Source organism: Mustela erminea, chromosome 6, assembly GCF_009829155.1.
Source record: "Mustela erminea isolate mMusErm1 chromosome 6, mMusErm1.Pri, whole genome shotgun sequence".
NCBI lineage: Eukaryota > Metazoa > Chordata > Mammalia > Carnivora > Mustelidae > Mustela > Mustela erminea.
Window position 1 is genome coordinate 11451414 of NC_045619.1, and position 18579 is coordinate 11469992.

General features: G+C 52.9%; 1 protein-coding gene across 1 annotated transcript; it reads left to right on the forward strand.

Moving 5' to 3' along the window:
- Nucleotides 1–1702: 1702 nt before the first annotated feature.
- Nucleotides 1703–17778, forward strand: LOC116592552 (myosin-9-like). Its single transcript, XM_032345715.1, is given in 13 exon segments — nucleotides 1703–1746; nucleotides 2285–2389; nucleotides 10190–10421; nucleotides 10565–10774; nucleotides 11025–11186; nucleotides 12535–12581; nucleotides 12583–12652; nucleotides 13618–13706; nucleotides 13796–13919; nucleotides 14232–14440; nucleotides 15012–15120; nucleotides 15239–15411; nucleotides 16203–17778. Coding segments are annotated over 13 exon segments (1692 nt in total). The 3' UTR covers nucleotides 16321–17778.
- Nucleotides 17779–18579: the final 801 nt, after the last annotated feature.

Sequence of the window (18579 nt, forward strand, 5' to 3'; positions counted from 1 at the left end):
CCATCAGCGCGGCAGGCGAACCGCCAGCTAGGGAAAGGGGAAACAATCAGGAGGAAGGGAGTTCGCACGACTTTGAGCAACAAGTAACCAAGGAAGGTGTCGTGGACAAAACAGAACTTCAACCACATGTTCGAGGTCCAAGTGTCAGCGTGGCCTTCACTTCCGGCTCCAGTCCTGAGTGGCTAGACCCAAGCCACCACCACCTGTCCCCTCACCTGACTTTCCCCATCTGCCAATTCAGGCTGAACTCCCGGGCCACACATGGGGTGATCATCACAAACCTTGGGGTGCAATCCTTGGGTCATCAGTCTGTCACTCTGTCCCTCCCTCAATGCTGCGGAGGAGACACGATGCCCAGGGACACTTGTCCAGATGGGAGGGTCAGGTTGGCTTCCCTGTGTGCAGGTGCAAAGCCCACTGCTGTCCAGACTCTGCACACCTCACAAGCTGTGCGGACCTTCCCCCTCGGCTTCTGTGTCCGTGCAGGGGCCGGATCTCCCAGAGCTGCTGTGGGAACCAGACAGGACTGCGTGGATGGGGCTCCCAGCGTCTGGTGCTCCCCCAGCTCTGTCCACTGTAGAAAGCAGCAGCGGTTCCTCAGTTGTCTTCCGCAATAGTCTGCAGCCTTGCAAGGAGCACTTGGCCACCAAGGGCGGGCGTCCTGGGGCTCCTGGCATCAGGGACAAGTCTAGAGAGACCTGAGTAAATCTGATGTGGTCGGGGGGAGACACGGACACTGGTACCTAAGAAAGGGATTTCGGCCCCTCTCCCAGAATCCGTGAGATCAGAGTAGGGCACAGGGACTCTGCCAGGGAGGCTGCTGGAGGGCTTCTCAGAGGAGGTGATGCTTGAGTCGGGCTCTGAGGTACGAGCTTGATTATTTCCAGGTGGTGAAGCAGGTGCTCCTGGCAGGAGGATCTGCATCAATAAATGCCTGGAAACCACCTGGATGGCATTTAGTGGCCGCCATATGGCAAGTACCCAGTGAGCACCTGGTATGTTGGGGACACGGAGGTGAATAAGGCAGGCATGGCTGTGGGGGGTGTGGTGGGAGGGACAGAGAGGAGAAGCTGGGACCAAGCCCTGGAAGGTGTTAGTGGGTGGGGGAGTCACTTGCTGAGGGTCCCACAGTGTGTCAGTGGCAGGAAGAGCTGAGGGAGAAGGACATGGCGTGTCAGGTGTGGGCTTGTTCCTCTGAGGGAGTCAGGTCTGCCGAGGGTGGGCAGGTGAGTGGGACCGGCCCGGACATGTCTGTTTCCTCATGAGCTGCTGGGATGTGGACACTTTCAGGTTCCCTTCAGGTCCCCGATATATCTGGGCCCCGAGGTGTGGTTATTGCCCAGACACACACCTGGGTCCACACAGCCATGAACCCCTGGATGTGTCTCAGCTCTGAGGATGATCCCTGGGTAGTTCGGGGGTGGGGGCCTTGCCCGTGGACTCCCCCTCCAAACAGCTCTGTCAGGAAAGGATCGTGTGTTGTCACGATTTGTCCAGGAGGGGGAACCTGCAGTTCCAGCCCCAGGTCCCACGCGGAGCAGGGACACAGCCCGGATTTGGAGCCAGGTTTGTCTGACTGCTTCTCCCCTCCCCCTGTGCCCCCAAAACAGTGGAGAGGGAGGGGGACACCGCTCAGCTGGGGTTGCAGACTACTTGTGACCTGAGCAGGCGACACAGATGGAAGGAGGATGTCGGGGTGCTCATGCCTTCCGGAATTTGTGAGGAAGCAGAGCAGGTGGAGGGCAGGTGAGGCAGAGCCTTTGGGCCCCCCCCCAGGGTGCGGGTGCCTGGCTGCTCAACAAAGGATTTCTGTTGAGGCCCAAAGGCTCATGTTGTGTTTTGAGATACTAGGATAAGGGTTGTGTTGCCCACAGTGTCTCTGAGTGTCTTCGCAGTACCCTGCCCTGCAAGGAACTTCAGGGCCTGACAGGGAGTGACTGGCCCAGGGTGCCATGACCGTGACCATGACCATGACAGGGAGACAAAGCAGGGAGATGTCTGGGCTATGCTCCCTGTTCCCCACTGGGGCCTCTGTTCTACCCACTGTGGGGCAGGAGGAGAAGAGACTGGCCTGTATGCCCCGATCAGAAAGGACCGAGGGGCTGGGGTAAGAAGGGCAGAGTCATGGCAGGAAGGTGGTCTGGGTTTCCTAATCTGAAAACAACAAAACTGCCATTTTGTAATCCCCAAATGCCAGACTGTGGACTCGTAATCTGAAAACCCCAGACTGCAGACTCAAGGGGCCGACAATACGGGTGTGAGCTTCTATCTGTGTTTACGCCAGCCAAAGCGAGCCTAGGAGGCTTCGGATTGTTAAAGTCCCATTTCTCCCTCAACACCTGCTGCAGGAGGTCGAGTGCACCCTGCCTGCTGAGAACTGTGAGTCTGGGTGAGTCCTTTTCCTGGGGATTCTTTGTTTATATCTTTTAAAGACTTGGCTTCTCCCTTTTCTCTCTCTCTCTTTTTCTTGAACAGTAAAACTGAGTTTTATTTATTTATTTTAAAAGATTTTTATGAATTTATTTCACAGAGAGAGGGAGAGCACACAAGCAGGGGGAGCAGCAGGCAGAGGGAGAGGGAGAAGCAGGTTGCCCCGGGAGCGGGAAACCTGAGGCCAGGCTCCGTCCCAGGACCCTGGGATCATGACCTGAGCCGAAGGGAGACGCTCTACCAGCTGAGCCACCCAGGTGCCCTGCCTTCAGTCTTTTCATGGGGATTCCCAGGATCTGTCGTGTTTCGTGGGCGCTCAGCTTTTTCTGGTCCAAGGATCGACGGTGGGGCCTCCTGGCCTCTCGCTGTAGTCTGACTTTGGTCATGGTGTCTTGTGCAGTTTTTATTTTTAGGAGGTCAGATAACTGAAACTTTTCCTTTATGACATCTGGGATTTGCATCTTCATTAGAAAAGTTTTCCCAACTCAACATTACTCTTTTTAAACAGTTTTCTAGGACATTTGTGACTTTTCCCTTCTAGCTTACAATAGATTCTGTTGGGATTGATGGGTTGATTGATTGATTTTGTACAAGCCTTTTGGTTTTTCCTCTTCCCCCTCAACCCTCTCCTCTTCCTTCTCTTCCCACTCTTCTCCTTCTCCTCTTCTTCCTCCTCTTCTTCTTCTTCGTCTTCCTCCTCGTCTCTCTCTTCTTCTTCTCGTAATTTTTTTTTTTGAGTTTATTTATTTATTTTAGAGTGAGGCATCCAGCAACATAGATAGAAAGAGAGCACAAGAGAAGAGGAGGGGGAGAAGCAGGCTCCTGTCGAGCAGGGAGCCAGACATGGGGCTGGATCGCAGGACCCTGGGATCATGACCCTGAGCCAAAGGCACCCATTCAACCGACTGAGCCCCCGGCGCCCGTCTGCCTGTTTTTCTCATTCTTCCTCTTCTTACCCTTGTCCTTCTCCTCCTTCCTCTCTCCTCGTCTTCCTCTTTTTCCTCTTCCAACTTTGCTTTTCCTTTTCCCTCCCCTCCCTCTTCTCCTTCTTCCTCCTCCTGCTTCTCCTCCTCCTCCTCCTCTGCTTCTTTCTCCTCCTCCTCTTCTTTCAATTCTCCTTTTTCTTCCAAGTCTTCTCCTCTTCCTCCTCCTCCCCACTTCCTCTTCCTCCCTCTTCCTCCTCCTCCACTTCTTCTTTCAATTCTTCTTCTTCTCCTTTTCCTCGACTTCCTCCTCCTCCTCCTCTTTCTCTTTCTTCCTCTTCCTCCTCACTTTCTTTCCTCCTCCCTCCTTCTTTTTCTCCTTCTCTCCTTCTCCTCTTTCTCCCCCTCCTCCTTCTTCCCTGCTCTTCCTCCTCCTTCTCCTTTATCAGGACAGATTTAATGGGTGCCAGCACAATCCAAAGAACACAGTGTTCTTTGTGCCTTCAAAGGAGCCTGAAGGGCAGCAAAGAGATGACCCCCACCCTTCTCCCCAAAGTTCCCGGTATCAGTGAACAAACATGGGGTGAGGGTGGAGGGAGCTGGGCCCGACATCCGGACCTGGCCTGGCCACCCCGGGGGACGGGAGGCTTTGGAAATTCCTGCTAAGGCTCAGGCATCAGGACACCCATGTTTTACTGCAATTTCCTCTTTCTCTTCATATAAACGCCATGGTTGGAGCATGAAGACATGAGGAAATAAATGGAAATGGCCAGTAATCTGGGAGGACTGTCCAAAGCACATTAAATCAGGAGGGTAATTCGTGTGAAATCTGAGGCGTGGTCTTATTTGTTCTCAGCCACGACAAGCTTTTCATCAGGATAGACCAGAAAACAAGTGGAATTGGTCAGCGGTGAGGGAAGCTGGGTGTGCTGTGCTCCCACACCTCGGATCTGAGCCCAGCTCAGGATTCCCGGGGAAGGCCCTGGGACAGGAGTTGCAGCAGGGAATAGGCAGGGCTGCGCCAGTGCTCAGAGTCCAACAGAGGAGGACACACAGAGGACTGCAGTCGGGACAGCACACACTGAAGGGGAACCCGGAGGGTCCACGGGGGAAGACGGCAGGGGAAGCAGTGGTTGAGCGGGGCCTCAGCACAGGTAAATTTTACACAGTGAGGAAGGTGGGGAAAGGCATTTTGGGGAGGGGGCAGCCTAAGCAATGGCCTAGAGGCTGAGGTGTGATCAGAAGCAAGGATCGGCTTGGGCCTAGCTAGAGTCTGCAACTCTCCATCTCAGGGTTGTGAGTTCAAGCTTCATGTTGGACATGAAGCAGGGAAACGAGGTGTCCTTGAGGGTGCCTGGACCGAGGCAACACGGAATCAGGGATCAGTGAGGAAGACAGGAGCAGGAGCATTAGGGAACTGGGGATGGGGGCAAGCTAAGGAGTTTGAACTTGGTCCTGCCCTTGGCTCCCCTTCCCTCCCTGCCTGAGGAGCCTGCCTGCAGCCCTTCCAGGGAGATGCTTTGGTGAGAGTCTCTGTCCTGCTGCCTCCGGAGAGCGTAGCCAGAGCCGCTGGGGATGGGAGGTGCGGACGGGAGGGCTCCGTGTCCTGCAGGTGGGCAGGGGCAGGTTTCTTCCCTCCTTCTCCTCCTGCCAGCCTTGCCAAGAACTGAGCGATCTGCAGGCTAGCCAGGGACACCCCGGGTACTAAGACAGGAGGGAGCATTGTCCAGCATTAAACCCAGTTGAGGCGCAAGACAAGGGTCAGGGCCGGGCCCAGAATAGCAGAGGACGGGAAGGCTGGGCCCGAGAGTGCGGACACATTGACAAATGTTTGGTGTCTTCCAGGGTCTGGCTCATTCTGCACGCACAGTGCCGCTGCTCTCTGCTTTTGCTCTTGGTCCTTGTGTTTCATGATATCATTTCGTTGCCTGGGACACCTGCTCCATAGGAATTCTGCTTCTCCCTCTCCCTCTGCCTGCCCCTCCTCCCTCCCCCTGTTCATGCTCTCTCGCTTTCTCTGTCTCTCAAATAAATAAAATCTTTTTAAAAAAAGAGACTCCATTTCTTATTAGGATTAATTAACCGAGAAACAGTCCCCATTATACTAACTTCTTTTTGCATTACAACTTTTCACCTTTATATCTACCTTTTCTGTGCACTTGATCTCAGCTCTTCTCCTTTGAACATTGTTAGGAACTCACGGCCTTTCACAGACTCAGCCTGGCCCAATTAAACATGATCAGAATAATCATTATCAAGTATCATTATTATTCTGTGTAATTTGGTAGGATCGCCAGCGGGTGCCCTATTGAGCACCGCTCCGAACATTCCTGAAGCATCCTTTCCTTCTGGAGTAGGAGCTATTGAAGGCCCCTGGATTTCAGTTTTCCTCCAAGGTGTCTTGCTACCTTTGAGTGGAGGAAAAGCCATGGGTGCCTGTGAGAGTGGGCAAGGGATGGCTAGACCCTTTACTGGTGGAAGGGTGGCGTTCACGCTGATTATTCTCGTTGAACCTATGTTATCATCCCACTTTTCTTAGAGAACTTTCTTTATCAACCACCGAGGTTTCTCCCATGCTGCCACTTGTCACATCAGGAGTCAGGCTGAGTTTTTATGGGTACTTTATCCACTGGCTCTCATCATCTTGAACCTAGTGATGCCAGAAAGCAGCCCATTATCGAGATGAGCCTCACTCACTGCTCTAAAGGGAATTCCACTTTCTTAAAATTAAAGAAAAAGGGGCACCTGGGTGGCTCAGTGAGTTAAGCCTCTGCCTTCAGCTCAGGTCATGATCTCAGGGTCCTGGGATCGAGCCCCGAATCGGGCTCTCTGCTTGGCAGAGAGCGTGCTTCCCCCTTCTCTCTCTACCTGCCTCTCTGCCTACTTGTGATCTCTGTCAAATAAATAAATAAAATCTTAAAAAAAAAATCATTGTAACAAGCGCATTGGTTAAAACAAATCCATTAGTCCCAAGGGCTCTGCTCCCCCACTTTCCCAATTAAAAACAATCACTTTTAATGCATTGCTTTTCCTTTAGGTGGTTAATCAGTATCTTTATATGATATTCCTACACTGGGAGAACAGAACAGGTGAGAGTGTAGGCTCTGGAGACAGGGAGTCTGGATTTGAATTCCAGCTCTGGCACTAGCTGGGTGCTTTGGGTCAATTACCTACCCTTTCTGGGCTTCAGTTCCTTTTCTTACAGAGTCATGGTGAGAACTAATGTATGAGTCGATGTGTCCAAATCACTTAGAACGGTGCCTGGTGCAAAGCAGTAGTCACCCACCACGATAGCTAACTTCATTCCCTTGATTTTTAAATTGCAATATGAGCTATTTATTTCTTACTAGGGCAGATGATGATTTCACTTATTTTTATGCTTTTTCTTAGACACCTCCCCACCTTCTCCTAATATCATTCTATCAACTAAATTTATGTCCTCAGTTAAAAACCTTTCTAGTCATAAGCAATTTACTTACACCTTTGTTTGTTTGTTTTTTCCTTTCTTACCTCTTCATTTCCTAGCCTCTCAATCATAGCTGGTATTTTGGGGCTCCTCACTTTGCAAAATGAGGATATTAACCTTCTTCTCTCTTCAGTGGTGCAGCTCCCAACTTCTACCATTGTACTTTGATTTACATATTGGCAACAAGCACATTTGGTTCTTATATTTAAATGGTCTCTTTTGTTCTAGAAGTTAAAAATCACAGAAGAATGTTTACATATGTGTGATGTTTTCAGTATTTTTACTGTAAAGCTAACTTGTGAAATATGGTTTATGTGCTTTTTTTTTTTTTAAGATTCTTATTAATTTGTCAGAAAGTGAGAGTGAGGCAGCAGGCAGAGGGAGAAGCAGGCTCCCCACTGAGCGAGGAGTCTGATGTGGGACAAGATTTCAGGACCCTGGGATCCTGACCTGAGCTGAAGGCAGACGCTTAACCCATTGAGCCACCCAGGCACTCGGTACATGCTTTCTTGTACAGCTTTAGTTTTTCCTGAATTTCTAATTGCCTTTTTTTCTACTCCTTGCAATATTACCTTCAACGTTTCCTTAATTTCTTTTGAACCGTCTATTAGATAAGATATTATATCATATATACTATTTTAAGTCCCCTTCCCCCATAGAACTCTTCACTTCTCATTCCATTCTGGGCTGGTTGCTCTCTAGGTCTGCTGCATGCCTGCTGTATTCCTTGGGTTCCTTTCTGTCTATGTTAATTTTCCTGTTTCCTGGACCTCACGTCTTTCTATCTCTTGGTTTCTTGGCCATTATCTTCCACCTCATCCCATAACACATGAACTTTTTTTTTCTTCCTGCAGCTCTTTCTCAAGTAATTTTCTAAGAATCGACAGCATTGGTAACTTGTCATTCCTCATTTAGTTCCATTTCTTCTGTCACCTTTTTGTTTTATTTTCTGGAAGTTTTTCTTGACTATTCCAATCTTTTCCTAGATTTCTTTAGTTTGTCAAAAGTTTTTAAGTCCCAAGAGCCCCTTTTTTGTCCATTATTGTTATTATTATTATTATTATTTTACCTTTTCAGTGCATCATGTTCTCATTTTACGAAGACAACACCTTTCTAATCTCACTGAGGACATTGGGTCAAGGTTTAAAAAATTATTTTCTATAATCAAAATTATGTTTTTTTTTCTGGTATTGTTTTTAAGGTTTATGAAGTCCAGTTGATTTTTTTAAATTAATTTTCTAAATTTTTAAATAAACATATAATGTATTTTTTTTTTATCCCCAGGGGTACAGGTCTGTAAATCGCCAGGTTTACACAGGTTGATTTTTTGTTGTTGCTGTTTTTTCAATAAGCTCTATGCCCAACATGGGCTTGAACTCATGACATTGAGATCAAGAGTTGCATGCTCTACCAACAGCCAGCAAGGTGCCCAATCTGCAGTCGTTTTTATTTATCTTAGCCACCCTTTCCATCTGGTCATCTTTCTTACGTATCTGATCCTAGATTGCCCATCCGTATTTAAGAGAGAGGTTAAGTTGACTGACAGGCTTCCATGTAGAGTGATTGGATGAGGACCCTTTAGATGTCAGAAGACAGAGGTATTTTTTCTGGAGTATTTCATTTCTGATTTTCCCTCTTCTGGTGTAGACTTAGGCTGCCGTGAATATAGGGTCAGGTGTGGGGTTGGTAACCTTATTCCTGCTTCCCCTCTACCTGCCTCTCATCTTTGGTCTCCCTCTCTGCAGCTCTGTGTAGCAGACCATTCTTCCTGCCTATTGCCTTATTCTCGCTCTGTTTTTTTTTTTTTTTAAGATTTTATTTATTTATTTGACACAGAGAGAGAGAGATCACAAGTAGGCAGAGAGGCAGGCAGAGAGGGAGGGGGAGGCAGTCTCCCCGCCGAGCAGAGACCCCGATTCGGGGCTTGATCCCAGGACCCCGGGATCATGACCCGAGCCAAAAGCAGAGGCTTTAACCCACTGAGCCACCCAGGTGCCCCTCTCTCTGTTTTTCTAATGGAAGTTCCCTCTATTCTCTTTATTCAGCTATCAATACTCCATCCAATCTGCCTTCAAACGTTTGTCTAAGCCTCTGGATTCCTGTTGGACCCGTTGGCCTTTTAAAGTGGTAGCGGAATGAGGAGAGGCAGAGTGGGGGTTCTTGAGTCCAGCAAGCAGGACCTTGAAGACTTGAACCCAGTCTATCGCTTACTAGATTTCAGACCTGGGGCACGTCACATAGTCTGTACTTGAGTTTCCTTATCTATAAACAGGGAGGCAAATGATACACGCGAAACTCCATGATTATTGGAAGAAGACAGGTTATTATTTGTAAAGTCTTAGAGCAATTGCCAGTGCAGAGCAAAGGCCACAAACGTGAGTCACTCTTATCATTAGTTATTTTTATACCTGTAAGTACCTTTACTATCATTTCAGTCAGGTCTCAGGAGGGAAAGCTGATAAATGCTCTTTTGTCTTCTTCAAATAGTGCCTAAGGGCACCTGGCTGGCTTACTCTGACAAGTTTGGGACTCTTGACCTTGGAGTTGTGAGTTTGAGTCCCAAATTGGGTGCAGAGAAAACTAAAAAAAAAAAAAAACAACTTAAAAATAATGCTTAGGGGGCGCCTGGGTGACTCAGTTGATTAAGTGTCTGCCTTTGGCTCAGGTCAGGATCTCAGGGTCCTGGGATGGAACCTGCATCGGGCTCTCTGCTCAGCAGGGAGCCTGCTTCCTCCTCTCTCTCCACCTGCCTCTCTGCCTACTTGTGATCTCTGTCTGCCAAATAAATAAATAAAATCTTAAAAGAAAATAATACTTAGGGTGCGTAGGTGGCTCAGTTGATTTAAGTGTCTGCCTTTGGCTCAGGTCATGATCCTGGGGTCCAGGAATCGAGTCCTGCATTTGGTTCCCAACATCCTGGGGAGTCTGCTTCTACCTCTACCCTTTCTCCTGGAAGTTCTCTCAATCTCTCTCTCTCTCAAATAATAAATAAATAAAATCTAAAAAAAAAAAAATAATGCTTAAGCGTAATCAACATTTGCTGTTGTTCTTCATCTCCCAAGACAAGCTAATAACAGAATTAAAATACATTCTCTGTCTATAGGGGTCTGTTTTTTATAAAAGACTACAAGGAATTGTTAAACATAGAATGTTGGACACCCTTATATACTGTGAGTATGAATGTGAATTGAGTATAATTTTTTTTTTTGTAACAGTGTGGCTCTAGGTATGAAAAAATTGTGAAAACCTGTGTTGATAGCTTCTGACCCAGTCATCCTGCTTCTAGAAATGTCTTAAGGAAACAATATCGAATGCAAAATGCAAAGTTTTATGCAAGGAGATTGTTCTTTGCACTATTATTTAGATAAAGAATTAGAAGCAGTCTAAGGTTCAAAGTTGGGGAGGAGATCATCTCTGAGAGGTATGCAGAGGAGCGTGACCGGGCGGAGGCAGAGGCCCGGGAGAAGGAGACCAAGGCGCTGTCCCTGGCCCGGGCTCTGGAGGAGTCCATGGAGCAGAAGGCGGAGCTGGAGCGGCTGAATAAGCAGTTCCGCACGGAGATGGAGGACCTCTTGAGCTCCAAGGACGACGTCGGCAAGAGCGTGAGTACCGGGTCGGCGGCTGGCTCTGGGGAGGGCGGAGTGGGGACAGGCCCATGGACTAGAGGCTGAGTGGACACCAAGGCTGGGGATGTCGGGGACCTCATTCCTCAGCTCCTGACTCGGTTTCCCTCGGCGGGGGTCAGGTCCACGAGCTGGAGAAGTCCAAGCGGGCCCTGGAGCAGCAGGTGGAGGAGAGGAAGACGCAGCTGGAGGAGCTGGAGGACGAGCTGCAGGCCACAGAGGACGCCAAGCTGCGGCTGGTCAACCTGCAGGCCATGAAGGCCCAGTTCGAGCGGGACCTGCAGGGCCGCGATGAGCAGAGTGAGGAGAAGAAGAAGCAGCTGGTCAGACAGGTGTGGACGGCCCCCCACGCTCACCCCCGTTTCTGGCAGGCTTCTTTCTCCTTTCTCCCCCTGGGTTGTGTCGGGCTCCTCCTCCACTCCTTCAGGTTCCAGTCGCCTGTCTCCAGGGTCAGGGACCCTTTCTTTGATGGCCCGTAGTCTTCGTGGGACCCTGCAGGCCCTGTGCAGCCTGGCCTGGGCTCAGAGCGGGGCAGGGTCTGGGTGTGGATGCTGCTGTCTGAGCCGTCGGCCTGTCCCCCAGGTGCGGGAGACGGAGGCAGAACTGGAGGATGAGAGGAAGCAGCGGTTGATGGAGGTGGCTGCTCGGAAGAAGCTGGAGATAGTCCTGAAAGACCTGGAGGCCCACCTCGACTCTGCCAACAAGAACCGAGATGAGGCCATCAAGCAGCTGCACAAACTGCAGGTGAGGCCACGGGCCGTGCGGGGCGCGGCTACACCTGAGGCTCTGGGCTCAGGTGGCACCCCAGCACTGGTCAGTGGCTGACAAGTGCTGAAGGATGCCACCCTCCCCTCTCCACGGCTGACCAGGGTGCCCTCAGCCCTGGAGCAGAAAGCAAACTTGCAGTAAAATCATTGACTGTGTGTACATTAAACAAGGAAATGCATGTAAACCTAGAAACACAGTGACATAGGGACATAGATGGTACTTGGTGGTAGAGTAAACCAGACATGGCCCGGGTCTTGGACCGGGTCCCGACCCGATACAGCCTTAGTGGACAGTGACTGAAGCTTCCGAGCTGAGCATAGGCCCCCACGTGCAGCCCACATCACAGAACAAGCACTTGGAAAATTCTCACTTCACCAATAATTAAAGATCATAGATTTTGTTTACTTTTGTTTTTTATTTTAATAACTTCAACGTCATTAGCATACAGTGTTATGTTAGTTTCAGGTGTATGACACAGTTATTCATCAGTATGTCCATACAGTATTCTGTGCTCGTCAAGATACGTGAAAGGTAACAAATTTCACTCTGTTCTCTTTATTTATTAAAAGATTTTGTATATTAGAGAGCACGAGTGGGAGGGGGAGCAGAGGCAGAGGGACAAGTAGACTCCCCGCTGAGCAGGGAGCCTGGTGGTGGATTCAGTCCGAGGATACTGGGATCATGGTCTGAGCTGAAGGCAGATGCTCAACCAACTGAGCCACCCAGGTGCCCCAAAGATAACACACATTTTAAAAATTAGCTCTGAGAAGCCATGTCACACAACGAAAACCAGCCGCAGAAAAAGTTTAGGGACTGTGGGCGAAGTCGTAGGGCAGTTGTACCTGTTACCATCTGGCCTGAGGAGTCCCAGTTTAGGATTTATCCACAGAAGGAAAAAAGAAACAAATCTATTTGACTAAGATCTTTAGAGTTAGAACCAATCACAGGAGAACAAAGGAAATGTGTTTTTTCCCTATTGTGGGGGCTAACCTGGCAGATGGGTGTGGACTCAGAGGAGCTGGTGTCCCAGGGAGCGGCCTTGGAGAATCGCATTCAGGTCAACTGGACGTTGTAGAAAGTGTAGCCTGGATTGCAGCTGGGGCTGATGGGTAGCCCGTGACTGACACCGCTGAAGGTGTGCTTTGTAAAACCTGATGGTCAAAAATATGTGAACGACAAGATTAAAGAGATCTGTGTCCTTATTATTTTGCCCTGCACTGTTAAAGTTGTAAGGTTACATGTGGCAGCAGGCTGAAAGCAGGCCAAGGCTCTCAGGTTGGGGTGGTGGCTGTGGGAGGTACCAAGCATCTCCTGCCCAGCCCAGGCCCAGATGAAGGACTACATGCGGGAACTGGAGGGCATACGTGCGTCACATCCTGGTTCAGGCCAAGGAGAACAAGAAGGTGAAGAGCATGGAGGCCGAGATGATCCAGCTGCAGGAGGTGGACCAGGCCCCAGGAGGGCACTCGGGGTCACCAGCAGGGGGCAGCCTCCGGCCTCTGCCCAGCCAGGCTGGGCCGCCCAGGGGCGCAGCTGGCAGCCAACAGGCCAACTTCAGCAGTGGGTTGGGGGTGGGCTTGGCTTTCTGAAAGAAGTCCCTGCAGGGTTTCATAAAGTAGCTAGGCTTCCTGGTGTGACTAAACTGTGTGTGTGAGTTAAACTGTCACCATTTGGGGCCAGCTCCCTTGCATGAAATGAAGCTTCCTGGACTCCCCACCTCCTGCTGAGTGTTTACGCCGGGCAAGGGGAGGGTGCTTTCCCAAATGCTTCGGCACCACCGCGTGTCCCCCTTGCTGCCTTGTGGGTCACACCAGAGGTGTATCGCTAGAACCTTCCCTCTGCTCTAGGCAGTCTTCTTCAGCCTGAGGTTAATGTGCCACTTGGTGCTCCTACTGGGGCTGGGTGTCTGGGCATGTCCTCGTCCACACTGTCCTCATGGCTGTGCCCTCGAGCCTGGGCCTGGGGTCAGCCCTCCCTCTGAGGTCAAGTGTGGCTCTCTGTTGGGACCACCTTACCCAACTGGCTTTCAGACTCTGTGCTGTCACCCAAACTCCCATCCTCGTCCTCCCGACTTCCGGTCTCCCCAGAATGCAGGGGACCAGATCCCATTAGCACAGGACAGTTTTTTATTTACCTCTACCTCCCCAGTCTGACTTGGCTGTAACACTTAGAGAGAGGGGCTTTGCAAATGTGGTGCCTAAGTCATGGTCTCAGAGGAAGGAATCAGCCCTGTAAGCCAGAGGGGCTCGTGAGGAAGGGTTTCGTGGAGGAGGCAGACCTGGGAGGGGGTTTGAGAGGAAGGGCCAGGGGCTGGGGGAGCATGGTGCTGCGAGTTCCAGGAATGGGAGGGGGGGCTCAAGGGACTTTGGGGTGTCCCAGATGGTCACAGTCCACATTCTCATGGCAGGAACTGGCAGCCGCCGAGCGCGCCAAGCGCCAGGCCCAGCAGGAGCGGGATGAGCTGGCCGACGAGATTGCCAACAGCAGCGGCAAAGGGTGAGCCATGGCGTGGCATGTTGAGCTGAGGGCAGGTGTGCCCATCCTCTGGGACAGGCCCTGTCTCACTGCTCCCCGCTCTCACCCAGAGCCCTGGCGTTGGAAGAGAAGCGGCGCTTGGAGGCCCGCATCGCCCAGCTGGAGGAGGAGCTGGAGGAGGAACAGGGCAACACAGGGCTGGAGAACGACCGGCTGAAGAAGGCAAACCTGCAGGTGGGTGGGGCCAGGGCCATCTGGCGTTTTCCTGCACCAGGCTCTACACCTCCGAGACCATGCTGGCAGGAGCCTAGGGCTTGCTGGGCTTCGGAGAAGGTGTCCTGGCACCTGTGAAGGTCTCCCTTGGTTTCATTCTCTGGACCCTGGCTGTGGGGGAGCTCCCTTTTCTAGGAGGCACCAGAACTCGTGAACTTGGGGCCCGAGGGCCTAGTGTTTTCTGGGGCTCTGGAGGAACCAGTGGCCCCGCTTCTGCCCCAGGGAGCTCCCCCGCCCCAGCCCTCCTGGGGTCACCAGCCTTCCTTCCTGTAGAACGACCAGATAAACACCGACCTGAACTTCGAGCGCAGTCACGCCCAGAAGAATGAGAATGTGCGACAGCAGCTAGAGCGCCAGAACAAGGAGCTCAAGGTCAAGCTGCAGGAGATGGAGGGCTCTGTCAAGTCCAAGTACAAGGCTTCCATCACTGCCCTGGAGGCCAAGATCGCACAGCTGGAGGAGCAGCTGGACAACGAGACCAAGTAGGTGTTCCTTCCCATCGCCGGCCTCAGCCTGCAGACCCCTTTGTTGCTGCCCGAGGCCCAGAGACTGTTGTCCCCCTCCTGACGGCTGCTCATCCCTTCCATTGGGGCTTCTAAGTTTGCGTAGGAGTCCATGGGCTCACCTCTAGAGTTGGGGCTTCGGACAACTGTCTCTCGGGCCTGAATCAGGCAGAGGTGGCGGTTGCTGCCTGCTTGGGCAGCTAGTCTGTGGGCTCAGCAAGACTGGGGCGTCGTTGGAGGTAATGGGCAGGTCACACTGGGTTGCAAATCTCAGTTTCCCCTTTCCTTGCTACGTACCTGCTCTTTGGGCTGTGTCCTCCCTCCCGGAGCCCGGTTCCTCCTCTGTGAAATGGAGTTGTCGCCGTGCGTCCCCCGCAGGAGACCAAGCACGTCGTGGGTGTTGGGTGGAGATGGATCAGCCTCCGCCTGGGGGCTTCCTCGTGGGGGACATGCCCGTGAGGCGCGGGGACAGATCGTCCAGCCGGTGTGGAGTGGTGTGGCCGGACCCTCTGAGCCGGGGTCCCTGAGCCGCCACGTCTCTGTCCCGCAGGAAGCGCCAGGAAGCCTGTAATCAGGTGTGTCAGCTTGAGAAGAAGCTAAACGACGCTTTGCTGCAGGTCGATGACGAGCGGAGGAACGCCGAGGCGTTCAAGGACCGGGTGTGTGCGCATGCGTGTGCGTGGGAGCGTGTGCGTGCGCGCGAGCGCGTGCACCAGGCGGCGGGGCCTGGTGGGCCTCTCCGGCTGGGGCGCCTGACCCGACCTCTCGTCTCCACAGGCTGACAAGTTGTCTGTCCGCCTGAAGCAGCTCAGGCAGCAGCTGGAGGAGGCTCAGGACGAGGCCCAGCGGGCCAACGCCTCCCGCCGGAAGCTGCAGCGCGAGCTGGAGGACGCCACCGAGACCGCCGACGCCATGAACCGCGAGGTCAGCACCCTCAAGAACAAGCTCAGGTGAGCCCCGTGGCCGCGGCCTGCCCTCCCCGAGCTCGGGGCGCCGGAACGCTCTTTTCAGACGAAACTCCCAGGAGCCGCCCCCGTCTGCGTCCGGTGCCGCGCTGTCTCCGCCCGTGCGGCTCCCGGCCGGGTGAGCCCTGCGCTCCGTCTCTGGGAAAACCCCGCCCGCGGAACCAGGCCGGCCCGGAGGGGCTCCAGGCTGGCTGTGGGGCACTGGCGGCCGCCCGGCCTGGCTGAGGCGGCCCCGCGGCCTTCACGGCGCCTGTGCCCACGGGGAGGCGCGGCTGTGCGCTCTCGCAGAGCGTTGCTGCCGGAGGGGGAGCCGGCGGGGCAGGCAGAGGCTCTTTTTCCCGGGATTCCCGGGATTCTCGCTGCTTCTCTCCCTTCGGCGTGAAGGCGACAGGAGGCCGCCTTCCAGCCCGTCGCTAATAGCGTTGTGCGCGCGACCCGGAGTAGGCGTCGGGGTCCCGTCCCGCGTGCGGTCCCCGTGTCTCCGTCTGCCCCGCTGCTGCGTCGTCTGAGCCCGGGTGTGCGGGCTGGCGTGTGTCTCGCGCGGGTGACTGCGTCTGCTGCTGGGCCTCCCTCTCTCGCCGTCAGCCCCGGCTTCCCCACGGCTTCTCACTGGTGATTTGGAATGAAGCGGGAGCCCGTGGTTCTCCAGGCTCCCCGGTTCTTGGCCCACTGCCCAGGGCGCTGGGGCCTGGTGTCCGTCTACAGATGGCTTGGAGGGGTGCCAGCTGTACTTGCCCACCTGGCCGGCCCTGCTGACCCTGTGCCTCTGTCCCCAGGCGAGGGGACTTGCCGTTTGTCGTGCCCCGCCGGATGGCCCGGAAAGGTGCTGGCGACTGCTCGGACGAGGAGGTGGATGGCAAGGCGGATGGGGCTGAGGCCAAAGCTGCTGAGTAATCTCTCCTCCTGCTGCCTGGAACGGATGGACAGACCGCCAGATGACTCCGTCTCCCCTTTCCAGCACCCCCCACCCCGCAGCACCCTCCTCCACCTCCTGGGGACTGCCGTGACTGTGACCTCCCCACCCAGTCCCACCAGGCCAGGAGACCTCAAGCCTGCGCCTCCCCGCCCGCCCCCCAGGCCTTGCTGAGGGCGTTTGGCTTCCTCCACTGCATCTGCTTCTGCACCCTCCCACCCCCAGCACCCGATACCAAAGAGTCAGAGTCTTGGGCCCCTGGCCTGGGAACTGAGTGACCAGCAGGCTCTCGGCCCTCCCTTGCCACATAGCACAAGACAAGGAGGGCAGGCCACCGGGGATGGGCAAAGAGAGTTTTCTACGAATCTATTTTTCTTCAGACTAAGAAGTTTTGATAGCCCAGCACCCCAGAAGAGTTGTCACCTTCCTTCCCCCACCTCCGCCACCAGCTCCCCCTCCTCCTTTGCTGTTGGCAATCACACACGGCGACCTCACGACCTCTGCCCCGTTGGCCCCGCACTCCCGAGGGCCCTGGGTGATTGGGTAAGGGCAGGCCCAGGGCTGCCCCCTCTGTGCAGGGCACAGAATGCGGGGTGCAAGGAAGGAGCCGTCCCTCCCCACGCGCTCTGGGCAGCGCCACAGTGGTCCCCTTCCTGTTTCAGAGTGTCTCAAGTGCAATGATGACCCCTTTCCCTCCTCTGTGGAGGGCAGCCGGCCCCTGCCACCAGGGGGCTGCTGGGCCCAACAGACAGGGCTTCGGGGCCACGCTGGGAAGGCCATCGGGGGCTTCTCCTAACATTCTTGGGGACCAAATATATTTAATGGTTAAGGGACTTGTCCCAGGTCTGACAGCCAGAGCATTGCGAAGGGCCAGCGGCCCTCCCACACGACCTTGTATCTACTCCAGGACTGGGGCCCGAGGGTACATAATCTGCACCATCGACTCAGTATGGTTTAAAGATCTGCCATCTGCATGGATGTGTTTGAAAGCAAAAAAAAAAAAAAAAAGGTTTCTTCTCCCCTCGCCTTATAATAAATGATAAAATTCCAAGTCTTTATCACTGCCTTTCCTTTGGAACCATGTTTAGAAGAGAGTAGCTTGTCCTACACTGGTCTACACTGGTTGCTAAATTTACCTGTATTCCTAACTGTTTTGTATATGCTGCATTTAGACTTACTTATGGCAAAGAAGGCATCTTTTTTTTTCTCTTTTGAAGAAAACACAACAAATCATGAAGATATATGAAAGCTACGTATGCCTAAAAAGCTCTGAATTCAGGTCCCAGTTGCTGTTACAAAGGGGTGAATGGAGCTCCCAGTCCCACCCCTTTTTTATATAATTAAAGTGCCTTCGCATGTGTTACAGCTGTCACCACTACAGTAAGCTGGTTTACAGATGTTTTCCACTGAGCGTCACAATAAAGAGTACCGTGCTACGAGCCTTATGTCTGCTGGTGTCGGCCCGAGCAGGTTGCCTGGATGGGATGGTACCCGGTTTGTGCATCTTCTTCTGGGTGAGGCTTCTGCACCTGTCACCCATTTTGTGCATCATCATCATCATCATCATCTTCTTCTTTTTAATATTTTATTTCTTTATTTGAGAGATGGGGGAAGAGCACAGGAGGTGGCGGAGGGGGAAGCAGGCTCATCACTGAGCAGGGGACTCGATGCAAGGACTTGATCCTAGGATGATGGGATCAGGACCTGAGCCAAAGGCAGACACTTCACTGACTGAGCCTTTGTGCATCTTCAAAAGCTTCCTGTAGTGCAGCATGGCCGAGGCACAGACTGGGGTGAGGAGTGGCAGTTGTGCAGGAAGGTAAGCTAGAAAGGGAGACTGGACCAGGGGCAAGGATGCTAAGAGGGTCTTTTAAAACTTCCGTTTACTTCAGTTACTGAGTACCCACTGTGCGCTTGACGGGTTTAGGGACCCAAATCTAGGTGCTGACTTAGGAACATCCTTAGTTGTTAGACAAAGCCTGCCCTCTGGAGGTTCATTTCGAGTTGTACATAAGCAAGACCAAGGGAGTCCAGTGGTGGGGCCTGTGGGTATGGGAGCAGGAGGCTGCCAAACTTTTGTTCTTTCATTGGTTCTTTTAACAGGCAGAGGGGAACCTGGCCCCTTGCTGGGCACCTTCCCTACAAGGACAAGGAAGACAAGAGGTCCCTACAGCAGCAAGAGGGAGGAGAGGGAAAGGCATCCCTTAGAGAAGGGCTATGGCATGGACCCAAGCAGCCCA